We start from the raw sequence: 21,019 nt of genomic DNA on the forward strand, positions 1-21,019 counted from the left end.
ACACAGGCTGTGGACTCATGTATCACAGTAAGAGCTCATTGTCTCCCAGAGGACTGGTGATGGCTATCTCACACCCAAAATGCCAAAGTAGTCAACATACGTTTGTTTTCAGTTGGATGGGAGTGAAAACAGTTCGGTTTGTCAGGTGCATGTAGCATTTATGACGGGATTTAGTGCCAGCTGGTCAGCCTGTGTCTGTCTGACATACAATATCAACAGAGAACCACGTTAAAGCAGAATAAACTAAAATACATGAAAATAAAATTAAAAAACATCAATAACAAAACGTCTGTGAAGGTTCTCAGTCATCCAGGTCATCATAGTTCGTAGGTCACACAAGCCACACCCGCTTACACACCTTGGCTCATGTGATTAGGTAGAGGATCAATAGGGGGTCCACGACCCTCTTGGGGACACTCCCAAAGGGCCTAAATCTGGGACTCTCCACCAGTCGCTCTTAGAACTGAAGACGCTTCTTGGATGAGAGGTGAACTCTTCAGGAAACTTAAAGAAGTCCAGACGCTTTTCTTTCCAAGCTCATCAACAACACATGAATGTCAGCAGATCTGATTAAACAGAAAAGTGTCTTTTAAAAGACTCCACAGAGTCGCTTAAACGTAGCCGGAGTGGTAAACTGTTCCAGACCCTTGGTGCCCAGCTCTGTCTGTCATGGTCCGATTGAGTGTCTGGGAATTTTCCATCTGGAGCCTGCGTTTTCCTGTCTCAAGGTCTCACCTGAAATCTGTTGGCGGCTAATCAGCAGAGGGAATCTTCAAACTGCTCTCCTCCAGTTTTTCAGCTACCTTCTGGTGGTAACTAGGCCTTCATGTTCCTCATGCCTCTAGTTCCCCGCCACTTTTTCAAATCTACTGGACGCTGGTCACGCCTGCGAATATTGTGTTTGCAGGTATACACAGCAAACTGTTTTAAGAACCAGTTGGACCCACACACACGTACTGGCCTATCTTATCTTATTCATAGCCTTTTCCTTTTTTGTTTTCTTTAGGTCACGAGCAGTTGTCCAAGCATTTCACTGCATATCGTACTGTGTATGACTGTGTACGTGACAAATAAAATTTGAATTTGAATTTGAATTTGATTTGGCCCTGGGTCCGTTTTAGTATGAACTGGCCGGAAAATGGACCCAACAGATCCAATGCAGACTGCAACTGCTAAACAGGGATCTGGGCTCGTTCACTGCCTCATTATAAGAATGGAGCAGTTCTTTAAAATATTGTATATGGACAATCAAACCCGCAGTCGACTGACAGGGTTAAATAAACATCAGCTCTCGAAATATTCAAGTGCGTTGGCCGTCTCTCACAGTCCAAAGACATCCACACATTTTAGGTTATTCTAACTCACTCATGGTTGACAAGTAGATAAATTACTTAAAGGGTACAGAACTCTGCACTGTATAAAAGTACATTAAATGTGTATAAATAAATAAATGTATTTAAATTGTAGTCTAAAGTGCGTTGACTGGTCAGGTAGACAAGAAAACTGTTACATAAAAGCTCATTCAGTCCATTTTCACTGATTTGCCCTCCTGGTTGGAGCTCTGCCTCCTGCCTGCTCCACTGACTGACATACATACCTGGGCAAATATCCAACAGCTCAATAAGCTATCTTGAAGTTGAATGTTTCTAATGATTGTAAACTACACTCGACACAGAGTTTACCCTGCCGTCTCGCTGTCCACAGGTTAGACAGTCTCACAGACAGCTGCTAGTTAAAGTAGATTAGAGCTAAAGTAGATGTTTTAAGGGGTGTATATATTTTCAGCTTCCTCATGTCTGCCTGAGTACATCAGTCATCACTAGCCACTCACTCCGATGATGTCACATGGACACAATTTCATTCTGGCCATCCACAACAAACAAGGCAGCGATAAATGGGATAAGCACTTTGGCTCAACACAACCTGTGGCCCGCCTCTATTCACTTCCTGTTTTCTTTCCTGTTCCACCGCAGAGCTTCCTGTGACTGCACTCATAGTAACATCTCTGGCAGGCTTTTCATGCAGCCAGGCATGAAATAACACCCAGCCTGGGTTACGTACAAACGGTGGTGGAAGAGGAAGCGTCACGGCACTTTGATCAGGCTCCCACATGACCTGTGACGATGCTGTGTTTTGCTAAACTGCAGTGTGCCATTTCCCACTGAATGCAAATGTTAAAGTGGAGCGTGCGTGGCCTTTCACACTAACAACAGGTTTCACCAAACAATGAAACTGGAAACCTTTGAGTCAAGAAACCAGGTGAATTTGAGCTTATACAGTTACATTTACTAAAAAGTGAGATATTAAAGTCAGATTGTTGGCATCACATTCTAACACGTTTGAACTGGGACTTAAAAAGCTGCAAAAGGCTCTGAAACTGTGGAAATAGCTTCTTACAGTTTCAGCCTACAATTTTCAGGTTGACATGCGCCATCTCAGCTTTGCATTTTTGTGTTTCTGATCCTGGTCTAGCACGAACGAGCAAAAAGTGGAAAAAAGCAGCAGTGAAAACCCACACGCACTGATCTGATCACATGCTAACAGCGAGACAGCCAATCGGGTTTAAGACATTCAACTTGAACCTTGTATTTGTCACGTACAGAACTGGAGAGAGAAATGCTAAAAGCTAACTGACAGCATCACAACAGCTCAACACCAAACTGTAAGACGAGCACTTTAATAAAAATGAGATCATTCTGGTTCATATAAACCACACAAGGCTTTTCAGCAGTCTGACAGAAAAATGCCAAATTGTAACAAAATCACCATTTTGTGTCTGTGCACTCTAACTCCAACCAGTGTTGTTACAGTTGCGTATTTTAATCTGAACGATTTTATTTTTGAACTAACACATGGCACTACGACATGTTCAATTATAATGAGGACGATGAAGAACATTGATATTTTAAAAAATCAAACCTTTTTATAAAAGTAATATTTGGGAAGCTTCACTTTATCACGACAAATCCGTTTTTATGAATCAAGTCAAAAGTTGAAACATTCTAAATGTATAAAAAAAAGCATTTATGCTACAAAGTCAGAAGCAGTCTGCATCTGATTGGCTATGCTCTGTTAGAGATGTACACTTTGAATAACAGTAATGTTCTGACAGTCACATGTGCAGCCCTCGCTCTTGACTCACAGCTCCACCAATCCTGTAATCGTTGTGGGAGATGAAAACGGGCTATTGTCTGGTGTGTTGCTCACAAAGGCTGCAAAATGTCCAAATGTTACTGTCCTACAAATATGCTGCAGAATGTCAGCATGTAGCTTTGCTTTCAGATGAGATCAGCTGTCACTGACACTGTTAGCTCCCTTTTGTTTGTACTGCTGCTTTAAAAGAAAGTGGGACTAGCAGATATAAGAAATATAAAAGTATTGCATCCACGTAAACTTCTGCTCCACTAAAGAGGTACTGAGAAAAAAAATATCTTGTTCTGCCCTTTAATTCTGCAGTGATCTGAAAGTGCTGTAACTCAATTTAAGCACATAATTCCTCTACTGTTATCTTTTTTAATGCCAGAGGAGCTACCTGAAGTCTGCTCCCACAAATCCAAATCAGAAGTACTTGACACCCTGTTATAACTCTCACACGTGCACCTTAAAGCAGGTAACTCATAAGCTGGCATCATTATCAGTGAGCATGGAAGAATAGTTTGCTGCTTTAAGAAAAAACCCTACGTCTTACTGCTCATCGCTGATTAAAGACAATAAGAACAACCCCAGGTTTCTCTTCAGCACTGTAGCCAGGCTGACAGTCAGAGCTCTGTAATGACTTCATGAACGTCTTCACAAATAAAATTTTAATCATTAGAGAAAAAATTATTCAAAGCCATGCCATAGATGAAACATTCAGTATAACAGCTTTAACACCTGGTGACATTTCCTATCAATCTTCTGTTTACTTCAATTATTTATTCCCCTGAACCATCAACGGGTCCTTTAGACCCTATTCCTACAAGACTGCTGAAAGACATTACACCAAAACTTCTTGAAAGAGTAGCTGCCAAAAGGTTAACTAATCATTTGCAGAAGTTTATTTAAATTTCAGTTTCAGTCGGGATTCAGAATAGTGAAAGTTACAACTGATCTTCTTATGGCCTCTGACAGTGGACTCGTCTCTGTGCTTGTCCTGCTACACCTCAGTGCATGCGACCATAATATTTAACTTACTGCATGCCGTAGCTGGTTTGTATCATATCTATCTAATTGTTTATATAAATGGAAAGTCCATAAACAACTAGAGGTTAATTATGGAGTTCCACAGGGTTCAGTGCTAGGACCAATTCTGTTTACACTATACATGCTTCTCTTAGGCAGCATCATTAGAAGACATAGCATACATTTTCACTGCTATGCAGAGGATACCTACCTTCTATCAATCTATTAAGCTAGGTAACAAACACCAATTAGTTAAACTGCATAAATATCTTATAGACACAAAGACCTGGATCAGCTCTAACTTCCTGCTTCTTAATTCAGATAAAGCTGAAGTTATTGGACTTGGCCCTAAAAGTCTTAGAAATATGGTAATTCAGATGCTTAGTGTGGATGGCACTACCTCAGGACATTCTAGGAGACATTTTTGAACACAACACGTCTTTCAATGTGCATATAAAACAAATATGTAGGACTGCTTCCTGCCATTTGCACAGTATCTCTAAAATTAGAAATATCCTGTCTCAGATTGATGCTGAAAAACTAGTTGATGCATCCCTTACTTCCAGGCTAGACTACTGTTATTGTCAGGCTCTCCTAAAAACTCCCTGAAAAGCCTTCAGTTAATCCAAAAATACCCAATCACCCATTTTTCCTTTGTATAGTAATAATAGCAGCAAAACACATCAACAGTTGCTTCAAGGTACTTAAGAAACTCCAACAATCAGATGTCCCCTCTATGAGCAAACAGCTGCTTGCTCATAGCAGGGGGGCCTGGTCTTAGTTACACTGCCATGGGTCTAGCCTGCTGGGGGCTTCCCATGATGCACTGCATAGTGTTGCTATTATATTCATCACTTTTCACTCACAATGTGTTTATACACACCTCTGCATTTAATTAGCAGTTATTGCCATAGGTGGCTGACAAAATGCCATGCTCTCAGACACTTGTGAGCTTGTTGTGCACACTAGTGAACATCGCTGTATCACTAACACTGAGGCTGTGCTATCTCACAATCGGCACCTATGCCTATCTCAATAAGGAAGACACACACACACTTGGGGATGGCAATTTCAAGCAAACAATACTTCTAAATATGAATGGGGGACTATTCAACCATTCTTCATAACAAACAGAAACATCTGGGAGATTCATGCTGCTGTAGTGTCATAGTCGGGCTCTGGTTGTTTGGACTTCCTCTTATTCCTCCAAGCAATCATCCCGAAGGCACGCTCCTTTTCTTTGGGTGGAGTTTGGGTTTCCCGCTCTTCAGCTGCACACACCTGCCTGTCATCCGTTTCCTCAACTTCAGTATAAAAGGACCAGCTTTGCCATCCATACTCTGCCAGATAGTCTGCCTCCAACAAGTGGCAAACACCTTGTTCCTTAGCAGTTTCCTAGCATTCCTATTCTCACGTGCCTCTGTCTGTTCCCATGTTCCTCCCATCAGCTGAATAGCTTTTCGTTTCCGTTATCTTCCATCAGATGAGAAAGTTGGTTCGTTCACAGTACCCACCTGGATCACTCTGCACTACTCTTCCATCTGCCTGCTCACCCACCTACGGCAACGCTTACCTGAACTCAACCAGGTAAGGTATCCCTTCCTTTTTGGAAAGTCTCCTTCTTCCCCCAGACCCTGAGGAAGCCCCTGTGCTATTCCCATGGCCCCTCAGTACTTACCTCAATGTTTTCATATGTACAGTAAATAAAGACTGTAATACTTTGATACGTGTCTCTGTTGGCTCTGCTTTTGGGTCTACACGGTTGTTACAAGAGTAGGAAGCAAAGTTCTTCACTCCTACTACAAGCTGATTCATCTCTGCTTTTAGTATCTGTAGAAATGAGGCTTTGGTTGTTTTACTTAACATCCCGAGTTGAATCTTTTCTCTTTAAAGTTAATTATGATTCTCTAAAATAAATGGCAAACAGAAAGGCAGCCTCTTCAGTAACCAGGGCCCTTTACTACAAAGCTTGTTTAACATATGCAGAGTTTCGTTTCATCATCTGGATTCACTTATCCTAGCATTAGCAAACACGAAGCTGGTCATCAACTCCAGTTAACCCAGGATTTCCTCTACGCGTTCACATTAAAGTCGGCGTCTGACAGTCACAGAGGGGGTGGATTCACAGATCCTATGTCTCTTTTTTAATGGAAAACTGTCCCTTTGAGAGCCACCTACTCCAAACAACGTATTCAATTGTCATTAACCACAAGTGGTTCCCCTCAGCCTCCAAGTAGACACACCTATGGCATCAATTTCAAAATCTAACGTCACCTTGTTCTTGAGTTATCACATTCACAAACTTGGGTGTCTAAGCTGTTCTACCTAACCATCAGCCTTTTAAATCTGAGGGGTAAAAAAGGATGAGAGAAAATCCTTCTGTTAATTTGCTGGTTTGCACACAAACATTCAATTCATCACTGTATGCACTCTCTCTGCTGCTGATTGCTTCTGAGGTGATGGCTGCACATTAGAGCTCTGAAACTTTAAACTGGATCCACTGTCCCACAGCCTGCTGAGGGAGGCATGGAAACTACTTCAACTTCAAATAATAGTGACTGAACAGGTATCCCTGGTCTGTGTTTCCAGGAGTGTAAAACATTTGTCAATGTTTTAAATCATCAAGTTAATACTCGGACATTCCCGTGACAAGGTGACGCACAGTTTGTTCTTCCTTCAGTGGTGTTAGTAAAGGTACAGCTGAACAAGCTGCACATATAAAACCCATTCCTTCAGTCTTAATGCTTACAGAACAATGAAACTGCTGTAAAACAGTTTTTATAAATGCTCATTAGGGAAAAACAAAGACGTTACACAGAATTAAACTTCAGAACTTCCTCAGCTGCACCTGAAGATAACATAACACTCCCAGTGTGAACATTTCAGCCATGCTGGTGCTGTTGGCAGGCAGGACACAACTCTGCTGCTGTACTCGTTCAACATTCAGCCCACAGTGTCGTGTACACAGGCTGTCAGGCCTGCCGTGTGTAAACCACTGAAAACAAAGCAAAAACACAGCACGCCTGTTGCCATATTTCAGATGTCGTGGGAAAGACAGCTGTAAACGATAAATTGTGGATTGAGAGAGTCTTCAGCAAACTGCATTTTCTCTTATTTGAGGACGGTTTCATAAAGAGTTACAGTGATTTAGTCTTTGATGAGATTTCTGAGGTTTCACTGTGGAAAGTTGTTCACTGTGACCCATTTTAAAGAACAAAAAGAGTCAACATCCTGTTTCTGTCAGTTAATGGCCTTTTCTATTGATTTTTTGGAGGGGGGGGGGGGGGGGGGGGCATCTCTCTTGATTGTGTTTTGTGTTAAACAACAGTGAAGTTTTACTAGGACATCAGCGCTAGTACTGAAACTCTGCTCTGTCATTGCTGTTTAGTCCTCTTTGTCCGGCTCATGCATTCTGACCAAGCAGACCAGCTAGTTTGTGAAAGGCATTGCTGAAAGTTATTAAAACAATATATATAAATTATATAAAAGCATTATTGGATACTATGTATCTAAAAATTTAAATCTCACCTAAAAACCGAGATGTTTCTTTGAAACGTTTTTGTTTCATACAGTTCACCACAACATTGTCATAGAAGTAAAAGGTTAATTATTGCTTATTTGGTTGCTGTGATCCTTAAAAGTTTAACTTGGAAGAACAAGAAAGTGCTACATATGCAGTTTGACACACCCCTGCTATATTTAAGATAACCTGACTTAGAGCTGAGGGTGGATGCCTGGCAGTTTAAGACACACTTTAGTCTTTTATTCGTTGAACATTAGACTCACGGCCGCAAGCTGCTAAAATAAACGTGTTTGTTTTTCCATAAAGGCAACAGGGTTGCTGTCCGTGCTGTCAAATACAAACTGGATGCAAAAACCACCAGGGTGTGTTAACTGCACGGTTCCAGTCAGGGGTTAATATTTCGATTAGATGACACGGTTCACTTCAGAATCCTGCCACCTATGTGAAACGGCAGATATGACACTACGAGGAACGCATTTGTTGCACATCTGACAACATCAGTCTTTCTTACTCACTTGTTTCGTCGATAATGTGTTGATTCTGCCACTTCTTCAGTGACAGCAGTGAAAACAGGAGATTTCTCCGCACACCTCCATGAAAACATTACGAACCTGTGGCCCCGCGCACGCAGCACGCTAGTACCGCAGCGCTCTGCAGGAAACCTGCACTACAGCTTTGTTGGAGGCGCACAGTCTGACACACTGATCATGTGTCAGTAAACAAAATGCAACTCGGACTTTTTCTGATTCTGTGCCTCGGTAGGGACTGCTGTGTCACATCAGGCTCTGTACATGTCCAAAAAGACGAAGTTTCACCTTGATGACAGGAAGTGACATCCCCAGCGCCCTGATGGAGGCTTTCTCTCTGTCAGCGCGGTGCAAACACGGGGACAGGTTCTCACTCACCTTGAAAACATCTCCGTAGGTGCCGCACCCAATCCTGTGGATGAGCTCGTAGTCATCCAGCGGGTCCAGGAATGACACTCCTATCCGGTCCATGTCTTGAGACACCTCTTGCTGCTGCGGGGAGCCTGGCTGGCTTTTTACTCACACATAGCCGCTGCTGATATCGGCGGAGAGAACGGAAGCACGGGCAGACGAACTCTGTGAAATGGCCCAGGGACGACTGATCGGAACCGGCTAATTATACCGTTTAGGCAGGCAGAGGCAGCGCGGTGACACAGCCGAGAGCCGCTCGAGTCAGAGCACGCGTGAGCGAGCACGGTCCCCTCAGTAAGCCTCCCACCTCTGCGCGCTCCTGTGCCCTCAGATGAACATCCTTTTCAAACGTGGCAAAATCACGTCTGAAATAAACCCTTGGCACGAACACGCTTAAAGGCGTGATTTGCGAGCTCTACGAGAAAAGCCCGTCAGGCTTGTTTTAAAGTTTGACCTCAGTTAGTTTCCGCTTAGAGTTCTTCATACGTGTGACTTTCTCTCATCGCAATCAGGACCTGAAAATACTGACGACTTAACTGTTCAGATGGCAAGTTCAAAAGTCGCGCATGCTCACTGATGAGGTGAACATTTCTGTCTCAGTGTTTACTGTAACGGACTTCATGCATGTGTGGCTTTCTTACATGAACATCCTCCATCACATGCTGAAGCAGGAGGCTTTCAGCAGACTTTCAAACATGAAGAATATTTTTACTCCTTCTGAAGTATGAAAACACATAACTGTACATCATCACTTAACTCAGCATTTTACAAGGTCTGACTTTGGCCTTTTGCAGCTATTAGCTTAGCATGTTATGAACTTTTTGAAAAATATTTAGTGACACTACTTCATAGTAGTGAGGCCATGCAGTCTGTGCCTCTTCTGCTTTGAGTGGATATGACGTGGAACTTTAGCGCACACTTTTGCTCAAGCAGAGCTCGTGTCGTCTCTGGAAGATGATCGTGAGGAAGGCGAGCCACTAACGTCCTGCATGATGTACCAGATGATGACAGAGGCTGTTTAAAGTTGATATTACTGACGGCCACTCACAGCATGTGAAGGCGCCTTCATATATATGTAATACACATCATTGGACCACATGTCGTTCCATTTTCATCAGAGCTTTATTATTGCAGATAGAAAAACAAGAACACAAACCACGAGTCAATCAAATTTGATGGAGCAGTGCCATCTAATGTGGCTCTGTCTCAACAGTGCATGGTCTTACTGCTCTCTTCTCATTGTTAGAAATCCGTCTAACTCAGCTATTCTCAAAACTAAAGGCCACCTACTTTAAAAAAGAAGACAGGCAAAGTAAGGCAACATAGAGCTGATAAGAAAGAAGCTGTCAGTAGAGCAGAGTGGACAATGTTACACAGTAACTATCCTAAATTTAAACACTTCTGAGGCTTCAGTCATGAACAGGTTAGTTCATGTTGGTATTTTACACGTCTGAAAATCATGTTCTGGTCCTCATCACTTTGGCTTTAAACATCCAGACAGCATGTAACGGATACCTAACAGGCTGCCAATCAAAACGCAAACTGACGATCAAACCAGGCACGTCTCCAGAAACCATTTCTTAAATAAAAACTCAATTAAATGTTCCAACCTGATAAGTGACGCTTAACTCAAGATAATCTGTGCATGTCAGACATATTGCTCGAACTAGGATATTGACTGAGAGGGCCCTCTGGGTGAAAACACTGGTAAAAACGTTGACAAGCAGGATCGAGGTTAATCGGTGTCCCCGTCTCTGTTCACAGTATGTCCTACAGTCTCTTCCTGCAACAATCAGGATGTCTACAGTGACTTACGCTGGCGCTTCAGGAATGACATGGAGTAATCTCCCGCCGGAGTGCTCTTCTGCCTCTTCATCTGGACCTGTGACTGTGCGGTGAGCTGCAGCTTGATGGCGCTGGAGTTCACCTTGGCAGCGCACAGGAGCTCCTTCATCCCCTTCATCTTCTCACTCTGAAAGGCGATTACAGTGCCAGCTGGCGAGAGGGGGGCCTGCTCCGGGGAGAAAGGAGAAGATGCGGAGTCTGGGAGACTGGGGGACTTGGGTTTTCCTTCAATGTCTCCAGCACGTAGTCCCTGGGAGGAGCGCCGGCGGAGCCCTCCTTCTCCCACCTTCTTGGGCTGAGCTGCCACTGCAGCCGGCTGGCTGCACGGGGAGGTAGGAGCGGCAGAAGGAGGAGAGCTCTGGTCCTCCAGCTTGGACTCCCTCCTGGGGCCACGCCTGCGCCCTTCCCTGAAGTCCTCGCTCGACTGGTCGTCGTCGTCCTGGGGATCTGGCTCTTTGGTGATGATTGTTACTTTCTGACGCACCTTTGGAATCGGAGCACAAATGTGTGTTTAGCTAGAAAGCGCTAACACGTCTGTGGCTCTCCTGCAGTCACGGGCAACTCACCTGGGCATCAAAGCGACTCAGAGACTGGACAAGGTATGTGGCCCAGCCCACATGAAGGACCGGCGTGGGACTCCCCTCCTCCCACTTGCAGATGCCGTCATAAAAACGCAGCAGATGGGCAAAGCACTCGGGGTCCTGCAGTGCAGAGACAGCCGCTGCCTGCTTGGGCTGATCCTGCAAGAGAGCAGAGGTGCAAGACTGAGGCCACATCTGTCAGTGAGTAATATTCATGATGTGCATCTAACAACATGATCTAAACTCAGGTGGAGGTGCGCTCTGTTGGTGTCTGTTAATGTTCACGAGTTTCTACATGTATTCTACATTCTTAATCAGAGAGAAGCTGGATTTGGAAGTCATCTGATAAGGAGCAAGAGAAAGAACATGTTCTGTTGGGTTGAGGTGGTAGTGTGATTGTTACTGAAGAGAGAATTAGAGCTTTGCATTATTACAGAACAGCTGCTAGTGGAGCCCTGCTCCACCTACGGCCTGTCTGTGGGTGTATGTGCTCTGGAGAAACATTCACCTCGTCCCCTCCTTCTGTCTCCTCTCCTCCCTCCCCAGGACTCTCTGCTGCTGTCGCCGTTTCCTTCAGCAAGGTAGGGATGACATCATTTGCAATGTCAAAGAACTCCTTGTAGATCTCCTCATCCTCGCGGAAATAGTTATAGCTGCAGGAAGGTGGAGAAGGAGCTTTAATACATACATGCGCTTTTCTCCTGTCACAGCATGAAGTCCAGAAAAAAATATAAGAGTAAAAACAGGATGCTGTGACATGTGGCAGACATGACAACAAGTGAGGAACAAGTGGACAGGTTCAGAAAACAAAACAAAGCACGGGCACATATTTCTCTGTGAGGCAGCAGAGCGTGGGCTGAACCTGAAGAACAATGGGGAGCAGGAAACGGAAGCTGATGGATGTGGAGAGAATGTGTGTGGTGGGTCAGAGCTGCTATTTATAACTGCAGATCATGAACAGTGTTTAGAGGGAGGAGAGCACATGAGGATGCAGAGCTGGATACTTCCTGGACTGAGCACCACACCTTTCCAGGCCAAGTGTGACTGAGCCCTTAGTGGTGGCTGGGTTCATAACGAAGCAACAAAGAACCACAAGGGCAGGAAACACAGCTGCTGGTTTAGTGCCATCTTGTGTTCATCTGCTGAAATAGCATTCACGTACAAATGTCATCTGGGACCAGCTAAAAGAAGAAAAAGGTGTCTAGTGTCTGAATAACACTACTTAAAAGTGAGATCAATATAATTTTGTTTTCTTCTATTTGTCACTTTATCTAAACACTTCATTCAGAATCATCAGCACGCCGGGGGAGGAGCTGTGAGGATGCAGAGATACTGGACGCTTCCTGGATCAGGAGTCTCATTAGTGTGAACTTACTCCTGCATGACCTGGGCGGCCTCAGCCCAGGACCTCAGGGCCTCCCGCACACTCCTGTGCCTGTAGTGGAAGCCAGCCAGGTACATGTAGGGGTAGATGTGCTCGTTGTTATAGTGCTTCTGAGCAGAAGTGACGGCCTGAGAGACACAGACAGATCAAAGAAAGTTAACAAAATGATGCTGAACTCAGAATTAAGAGGGTTCAGTATCAGCATTCAGCAACAGGTCATGGTGGAGACGTTTATTCAGTTTGACAACGAGCAGCAAACCAGAACTCCAGTGATCCCAACAAGCACTTGGACCTGAGCATCAAACAGGAAGAAGGGTGTTAACCAGAGAGATCCAGCAGGTGTGCAACTTCCTGCATGCTGTCACCACCAGTACCATCACAGTACCGCTTTTCTGTGGAACCGGCTTCCAGTTTGGATTCGGGAGACTGACTCTAGGCTGCTGGGGGATTCCCATGATGCACTCAGTCACCTTTTTCACTCTCTTTGTGTTTATATCTTGGTCCTCTTGGCTCCAGCCGAGCCTCGGGTACATCGGTGTTATTTTGGATTCTGCCATGTCCCTAGAGCAACACTCTGGACAGTTAATTAGGAACAGCCTTCTTCAGCTAAGAAACATCTCCAAACTGTGAACCTTGTTGTCTAAATCTGAGTTAGAAATGCTTTTATTTCATCTCTCTTAGATTGTTGTTAAAGTCTTTTTCTTTGTTTGAGCAAAAAGAATCGTAACCGTCTCCAGTCGGTCCAGAAGGCTGCTGCGAGCCTCTTAACAAAGGCACAAAGACAGCACTGGTTTTACTCTCATTACACTGGCTCCCAGTACGTTTTAGAATTCATTTCAAATTCTTAGTACTGACTTTAAAGCTCTGAGTGGTGACGCTCCTGCCTACATCTCTGATCTTTTACAACCCCACGCTCCCTCTCACAGCCTGAGATCAGCCCCACCAACACGTTTTAAGACCAGAGGAGGTGGATCAGTTAGAGCGGAGGCCCCCGGGTTATGGAAAGCTTTACCTCCATCGTAATGTTGCCTTGATTGTATTTATGACTTATTTATTTAGACTGGCACAATTAGAGTTGTGCTGTATGATCCATTGTGTTGTTAATGTTATTGTGAAGGACTCTGTGGTTCTTATCCTGTGAAGAGTGAAGTAAAGTTATTATTATTGTTTTATACACCACTCTGCCTTTAAATACTAAAGTGCTCTGCACAGTCTGTCCACTAGAGGGTGCTGGATCATTACGGTATAGTCTAACTACACATGACGTCATAAAAGGCCTAGCCCCCCTGGGCCAGCAGAGCGCTCAGCATCTAAGTTTGACATGTTCTGTAAATATGAAGCCTGTAAAAGTCTTCCCTGCTCGCCACTATGTGACCTGGGAAACTGGTTGATGTCTTACCTTCAGGTGGATTTTCAGGGGGTTCTCTTTTCCTGGAATTGGTTCCTGGTCTTCAAGGTCTGCCAGAGTGCCCATGGCCATGGGATATCTGGTGCGTAAGCCGAGACAGAAGCACAATGTCAACTTCGAGGAGTTACGTAAGCATTTTTTTTTAAATACAGCACATGTAACATTTCTGTTTTCTCCAATTATGGATGCCTTAATGGCCCTGACCCTGCATAATATAGAACACCGTGACACACATTATTCATCAAAGCTGGACCTTCTAAATGACAGCTCACAGCTATGTGATGAAATCTGACCTTCATCACAGTAACGAGTTCACTGTAAAAGCATATTTTATAAACTGTAATAAGATATGTAAATATTACAGCAAAGTGAATGAGGGAGCACTAGTGTTCACCTTAGCCAACTAAAACTACATAAACTGTCTTTTTAACTCTGTATTGTGAGTTTATGAAATATGTTCAGACTTCAACGCTTTGGTCTCTGCCCCCTCCGATTACTGTGGGTTCAGTCACTCTCTAAAAGCACTGGGTGGAAACCAAAGATGGCAGGAAGAGAAGCAACATGATGACGCACTGTCCTAATCTTGGGTCGGCCTGAGTTGTGTCGTGCTGACAGACGTACATCGATGTACCATTAAATGTTACGGCAAAGTGAGCACGCTTGCTGCTCAGCTGGTGTCAGGGCAAATCTGAAAGAGTCTTTAATGAATCCTCAGCAGTGCACTGGTACACACTCACCTGTCCAGGTCGCCTCGTTCATACAATAGCCAGAGGAGTTTCTGGTAAAGCAACGGGAAAAAGAAAGGTGAGGAAACCAAGTGCAAGACTGTAGCGTATTTCCTTCATGTGTGCCTGGATGGACTTTCACAGGCAGTACAATGTTTCCAGTTGTTCCAGGTGTAGATTATAAAATTACAATGTAATCACAAACTGTACGACTGAAGGTTTCTGTGCTGCTGAAAACGAGAGCTGATGATGGTGTGGACGTTAATCAATATCAACACTAATTCACTGCCCAACCTAAAATCCCTCAGGTCAGAGTTTTACTGTCCATGTCCAGAAAAGCTTTTACTTCTATATTTTTAAATATTAACACAAATTAATTGAGCCAGTATTTTCTATTATTTCACTTTTAATCATAAAAATGTTATGAAAACCTTTAAATGAAGATCGTCTAGTACACACCGCGCCCCCTTTAGACTCACCCTGTTTGCTTCCGTGTGAAATAAGACGGCTGCCGTCAGCCTTCAGTGAGCTGTATATATTAAATGTGGCAGCGGACTAAGTCAACAGTTCATCTGCATATTTTAAAACAACCTCTGGAGGCTTGATGCAGATTTTTTGCTGTGTAAAACAAACATTCATCGTTACCCTGTAGGTGCAGGCCTCACCTGTTGCAGCAGCAGAAGCTCGGAGCTGTCTGTGTGCAGGTCCAGTGATGGGTTGATGGCACAAACCATGAAGGCCACCTCCATGTTTCTGTCACACTTCATGTAGGAACCCTTCAGATACAGCCAGCTCTGAGGGACAGACGAAGGATCACAGCTACACTTTGTGAATAAATGGTAAATGGACTTGCTCTTATATAGTGCTTTTCTATTCTACTGGAGCACTCAAAGTGCTTTACACAACATGCCTAATTCACCCATTCATACAAGCACTTATCTATGCCTGAGTGCTTTCTATCCAACATCCACACTGCGATGGACGCATCAGAGAGAAACTTGGAGTCGGTATCTTGCCCAAAGATATCTTGATGCATGCTCACTCATCCAGGTAAGGAAATCCCAAAGAGTGGATTCTGTTCATCTGGATGTTTTCAGTGGGAGAAACGTTTCATCATCATCTTCAGTCTCAGCTCACTGCAGGTTTCCCCAATCTTATCAACAGTACATTTGCACAATGACTGAAGCCAGCCCACTGAATGCTGGGAGGTCAGGTCCTTGATCATAAATATGCTAATTCTCATGACTACTGATCAGTGGCCATGAGTACCAGTCACAGAGAGCTGGGGAATGGCTGCAATCACAGCATGTAAGATGGTGACAGATGTACCCTTAGGCCCCCTCCTCCACTCAGAGATGGTCTTTCCCTTTTCACATAAATGGCCTCCTTGACTCCGCCCTCAAACCAGCGTTCCTCCCTGTCCTGGATGTGTACATCCTCATCATTGAGAGAGTGTCCACTGTAGGTGTGAATAGACTGCAGAGTCCTGGCCTGACGAGGTGGCTCTTCTGTGTTGTAGCCAGAGGTTGTTTGGTTTCCCCGATGTATAAATCCTGACAATCCTGCACTAACAGCTACACTATGTTACTCTGTTTGTGTCGGGGGACCTGATTCAAAGCTGCCTACCAACGGGTTGAGGATTGAAGCCAAAAACGTTGAAATGTTAACGGTGACCGAGTCGATCATAAGGACAGTTTGTTGTAAAGGTGCATCCTGTTTATGTCTTCGGTAAACTATACAGACTTGGTGTAAATTCCCCTCCGTAATGCCTGTGGTATGACGTCCGGCCAATAGCACCGTCTCATTCTAATTGCTTCAGAGAAACTATCACCCTACAGTAACCACTTCCTGGGTCTCATTTCATGATAGCCTTTCTGGTTTAGCAAAACCATCCACCTACCGTTGTCTGCTGCGAGGATGATAATGTTGTTGTCATTACTAAGTGATGTGAGTGCCCTCCTCTCCTCCATGCTGATTTTGGATGCTGGGGCTTTGTATTGTTGAGACAGGCTGAAACCAGTTGCTCTGCTTCCACAGCTGCAATGTTGCTGTTTCAGATTGCTGTTTCTGTGGCTGTGATCAGCTCCACTAGCAGGATTAGTCTCAGCGTCACAGCCCATTGTTCACTCAGTGGGCTAGTTTCAGTCATTGTGCAAAGATAATGCTTATAAGGCTGCGGAAACCTGCAGTCAGCTGAGTGGTGACAGAATCAACTTTATGGGATTGCCCATGGATACTTTGATTTGACTGGACCAGCCAGCCAGGGACCAATCTGCTCGAGCTCCTGAGCTACAGCCACCCCGAGTCCCAAGATTTGCCTAAAGCTGTGTACACACTGGAAGCACTTCACAGCAACATGGTGATCAGGGATTATAGAAAGTAAATGCTTTTTGGATATTTCAAGTGATTATTAGTCAAAAAACAGCTGGTGATGCAATAAATCTGAAGTACAGAAAGTAACTTTTGAGGTTTAATAGAAAAAAACCTCATAAATATACTGATTAGTGTGTAAGTGCATTTTCAGAAAGCTAATACTATAGCAGCTAATGTTGGTCTGCCCTAAAAATCACACTTTCCTTCTGATAAACAGTTTGATTACATTCTCAAATCTTACGAGAGTTTATTATCAGTGTCAATGTTAGGATCCGCTTCACTAACGCTAACTACCGGCTGCTAACAGCGACGACACCAGCAGTGCTTACCAACAGGAAAGGTTGGAATATCCACAACAACTCGCCTCAGCATCGCTCTCATCACACAGAATGAGCTTTGCTGACCTGTAAACTCTTATTTGACTCCTTACACAAAGTTTTACAGCCTCCTCGCTGCAGATGAAGAGTGCCACTGTTTGTCCTACAGCGGATCGGATTGCACACTTGGATTGTGAGAAGTAAGAAAACAGAATTCATTTAACTGCAGTTGAATGAACAGATGACGTGACTGACTTCCTCAAGAGCTTTGATGTGTGTCAGATATATTTGAGTCCTGAAATGTGCAAAAGTAACCAGCTGGCAGCCTCAGAGCGACGTGTGACGACCAAATCACTCCCAGTGTGTACACAGCTTAAGATTATTTTTTAAGCACTACATACAGCTTGACTTCATCTTCTAAATCCCTGCAAATGTAACCAATCCAACATTTATTGATCATTTTCTGAGCAAAAATATCGTACATTCGTATCCTCTTTGTACAAAACTCCTTTACATCGGGGTCATGATCTTGTCCTTGATGGAAATATGTAAAATTGTGTATGTTTCTGTTCTGTGTCTTGTGTACCGTTTGTTTGTATATGTGTCTTCCTTGCTGCTGTTACACCCAAATTTCCCCTTGTGGGACAATTAAAGGATTAATCTATTCATGTGTGCATAGAAATTTCTTTCTGTCTGCTTGAACAGCACACTGGTTTTCCCACTTGAGGTAAAAGCAAAGACATGGAGTAGGCCTCTTTGGTGCTAACATATGACCCATGCAGTCTCACTCCTACTAGAGCACGCTGCTGCTGTCGCTGGTGGAAAATGTCCTTCTTTTACTTACACTGCTCACTATAGTGTCAGAATATCAACCCAACGTGATGTCGCTCTAACTCTAATTCCAACCACATGAGTGGTTTAGCACCACACTCTTCTCGTGGAATTAGTATCAACGACTGTACATTGACCATCTCTCACATTTCTATGCAGGGAAGACTTTTCATGATGATTTTCTTTTTTTAATCGCGACATTTTAAAGAGCTTAATGATCTGTAGAAGTTAAAATACATGAAAGAAATAGGCTTGACTGTGGTGTCTAAAACGTGTCTACACTGAGCATACTGATAGAGCTAGAGGCAGCTGGTTCATTCTGCTGACAGACGGGCCTCACCTTCTCATTGACTCCAGCTGTGACGGTTTGTCCTCGCCGGTCCTCGTTACCCTTCCCGTGCCAGGTGACTTCTGCTGTCTCCTCACCATTTTTACCAAATATCACCCAGGCGTGGTCCTCAGATAGTGCCAGGTGTACATCATTTAGACCCAAGACCTGACAGGCAGCCACTACTGCAAAGGCCACTCCAGAACTATCCAGTTTGGTACCTGGTTCAATTCAACAATTAATCAAAAAATGTTGGACTCACCTAACAAGCATCATGAGAAAAACCATGTTACCTGTGATGAGGCTGAATAGGGACTGGATGTGGGCTCGATCCTTGAAGTAAGAACGACTGAGACTGTTCCAGATCACATCCGATACCTTCTTCACCAGCTCTCGGCTGGATCCCGCAGCAGTTCTCCGATACTGGGACAGATCCACAGCCCCACGGATCTGTGCTGTGAACCGCTCATACAGAGCAGAAATCATGCCCAGCTCCACTGTGGGGAAGCAAGACATGGGACAATCCGGCTCCAGCGGCTCAAAACGGACCCCTGGAACATTTATGGGGATGACTCGGTTCACAGCCAGGAAGTGCTCAACAAAACCCAAGACCAGTGAAAGAAGAGCCAAGTCCGGCTCTGGTTTCCGGAGCTCTGCATCAAACAACTGAACGACTCCATCGATTCCCCGCAGAGGAAAGTGCTTCTTCTGGGCCGAGTGCAAACCCATGATGCCTGCTGTCAGTCACAACTTTGATGTATGCGTGCCTCCTCACCTGCAGTACTGAACGGGGAGAGCAGTCAGTTCATCTGTAACTCCAGATCACACGCTAAAATGTGGGAAACAGGCAAATTCCAAAGCTGACCCATTAAAAATAATTCCTTATAGAAAACCACGTGTTTCCTACGTACTGGCTCATCGCCAAGAACTCTGGTTTCTCATTGAAGATGAAAACATTAAAAACAAATTAGTTCACAACTATAAAAGCAGACTTATTTCATTAATCTTTAAATAAAAGTCAGTAAGTTCATACATTATTGTTACTGTAAGTTTTAAATTACTTAATTCATTCACTCGCCTCTGTCAGTGCGCTCCAGGGCGGCTGTGGCTACACTGTAGCTTGCTATCACCAGTGTGTGAATGGGTGGATGATTGTGTATAGTGTAAAGCGCTTTGGGGTACTTAGGACCAAGTAAAGCGCTATACAAATACAGACCATTTACCATTCACAAGGAAACATTTGCTGTGGCCGCGGTTCTCTGGTCTGCTGAATGCGTGTGACAAACCACGTCAGCACAGACGAATACGACACTAATAAAAACTGGTTTATTTTTAATATTTCATATCCGAACGTAAGATAGCGATACTGTAACACTGATTTCTACACAGAAAGCTAACAGAAGTTACACCGCACACAACGCAGCATAACATGTGTCACGTTTGGTTTACAGTCTCGGGTATGAAGGAGTATACGAAACATTTATTGGTTATTAATGAAGGTTAATAATGCCAGCAGTAACTGTTAAGTGCTGAACAGACTAAGACATAAACACTGACATAGCACTGGACCGGGGCTGAGTGGCTGGACTTGTTGCGTAATGCCGGTTACATATATGCCGCTAACGCCGGTTATATGGCGCTTCGGTGGGCGGGGCAGGTTCACTGCTACCTGCGTACATTCAATGCAGAGCTGCAAACAGCCGCTCTTTTAGAGTTTCATGACAACGATCACTGTGCCGAAACGCATCCGGAACACCACTGGGGCGAACACTCTGTCATCCTAAAACGAAATACTCCGTTAGGTCCATTTATATGGTAGAATAATGTGTGACGTAAGCTAACTAGCTAACTTTACTAAATTAAGTTAGCTACTCATTTCGCCTTTCAAGCCGCGCTAATTTGCTGAATTAGTCCTGCTTTGTTTAAATAAGTCGGACGACATGCAGACACAAACCAAACCCGAAAATGAGTCACACGCTGAGGGGAATACGTTATCTGCCTGAATGAGCAGCTATTAAGCTAACAAGCTAACGAGCGGCTATCAGCTAAAGTCACTACTATTGGAGCTTTTGGAAAATATATCGCACCAGCTATACAACAACACCAACTCACCCTCAGCTCTACATCAGCCAACAATCTGACCAATGTTTAAGTGATCGCATACCCGTTTTCTCACAGCTCGCGCCACATGTTTTTGTTTGTGTCCCCTTTCTTTTGCCGCGCAGCTCAATCTGCCCGAAAGTCAGTTGGCATATGTCGACGTTTGCGTCTCGAAGCAGATCTCGCAGCAACAAGCACGCTTCTCTCGAGCGCAAATGTGCGCCTTTAGGCCCATCCCTATGCTTCGAGATCGTAAGTCCTGCGCAGTGGGGTTTTCCTCGTGTATGCTGGGAAATGCAGTTCATTTTAGGGTATTCCCCTACACCCCCAGTAGAGGTCACCACGACGCCTTTAAGAGATACGTGCTTTAAAATGGAACAACAGTAAATGTTACATAACGGAAAACGGGGCACGTATGGAGCATAAAACATTTAGGATAACATAAGAATGTACCGCAGAGTTGAACTCACGGCATATTTATCTTTAATATGTCGTTGGCTAAACA

The 21,019-nt window shown here is 44.1% G+C and overlaps 2 protein-coding genes across 6 annotated transcripts in view; both read right to left on the minus strand.

Moving 5' to 3' along the window:
* Positions 1-9,164, minus strand: part of LOC113018006 (mitogen-activated protein kinase kinase kinase kinase 2-like) — a 45,578-nt gene extending 36,414 nt beyond the window's left edge. For 2 of the 4 annotated variants that reach the window (XM_026161092.1, XM_026161098.1), the window contains exon 1: positions 8,590-9,161. In XM_026161092.1, the coding sequence (XP_026016877.1) occupies positions 8,590-8,682 (93 nt within the window). In that variant the 5' untranslated portion in view covers positions 8,683-9,161. Of the gene's footprint in view, positions 1-8,589 lie in introns of all 4 variants that reach the window. The other 2 variants (XM_026161080.1, XM_026161083.1) reach the window with 1 other exon arrangement.
* A 561-nt stretch (positions 9,165-9,725) lies between these two features.
* Positions 9,726-20,794, minus strand: men1 (multiple endocrine neoplasia I). 2 transcript variants are annotated; one of them, XM_026161110.1, is made up of 10 exons: positions 20,579-20,794; positions 18,708-19,197; positions 18,427-18,635; positions 15,231-15,359; positions 14,578-14,618; positions 13,832-13,919; positions 12,424-12,560; positions 11,557-11,701; positions 11,034-11,207; positions 9,726-10,951 (listed from the first exon to the last, which is right to left on the minus strand). In XM_026161110.1, the coding sequence occupies exons 2-10, from the start codon at positions 19,141-19,143 to the stop codon at positions 10,424-10,426; spliced, it is 1,887 nt and encodes a 628-aa protein (XP_026016895.1). In that variant the 5' UTR covers positions 19,144-19,197; positions 20,579-20,794; the 3' UTR covers positions 9,726-10,423. The 2 variants fall into 2 exon arrangements, with proteins under 2 accessions (XP_026016895.1, XP_026016892.1); XM_026161107.1 differs by having other exon boundaries at positions 20,527-20,794.
* Between the last annotated feature and the right edge of the window lie 225 nt (positions 20,795-21,019).

This window comes from Astatotilapia calliptera, chromosome 3, assembly GCF_900246225.1.
Source record: "Astatotilapia calliptera chromosome 3, fAstCal1.2, whole genome shotgun sequence".
In the NCBI taxonomy this organism is placed as follows: Eukaryota; Metazoa; Chordata; class Actinopteri; order Cichliformes; family Cichlidae; genus Astatotilapia; species Astatotilapia calliptera.

Excerpts from the sequence above, each read along its gene's own strand:
- men1 (XM_026161110.1), bottom strand. The coding sequence starts at position 19,143 with ATGGGTTTGCACTCGGCCCAGAAGAAGCACTTTCCTCTGCGGGGAATC. Across the intron at positions 15,360-18,426 it reads CAGCTGGAGTCAATGAGAAG|AGCTGGCTGTATCTGAAGGG; the intron begins GTGAGGCCCGTC and ends TCTGTCCCTCAG. Across the intron at positions 10,952-11,033 it reads TGAGTCGCTTTGATGCCCAG|GTGCGTCAGAAAGTAACAAT; the intron begins GTGAGTTGCCCG and ends CCGATTCCAAAG.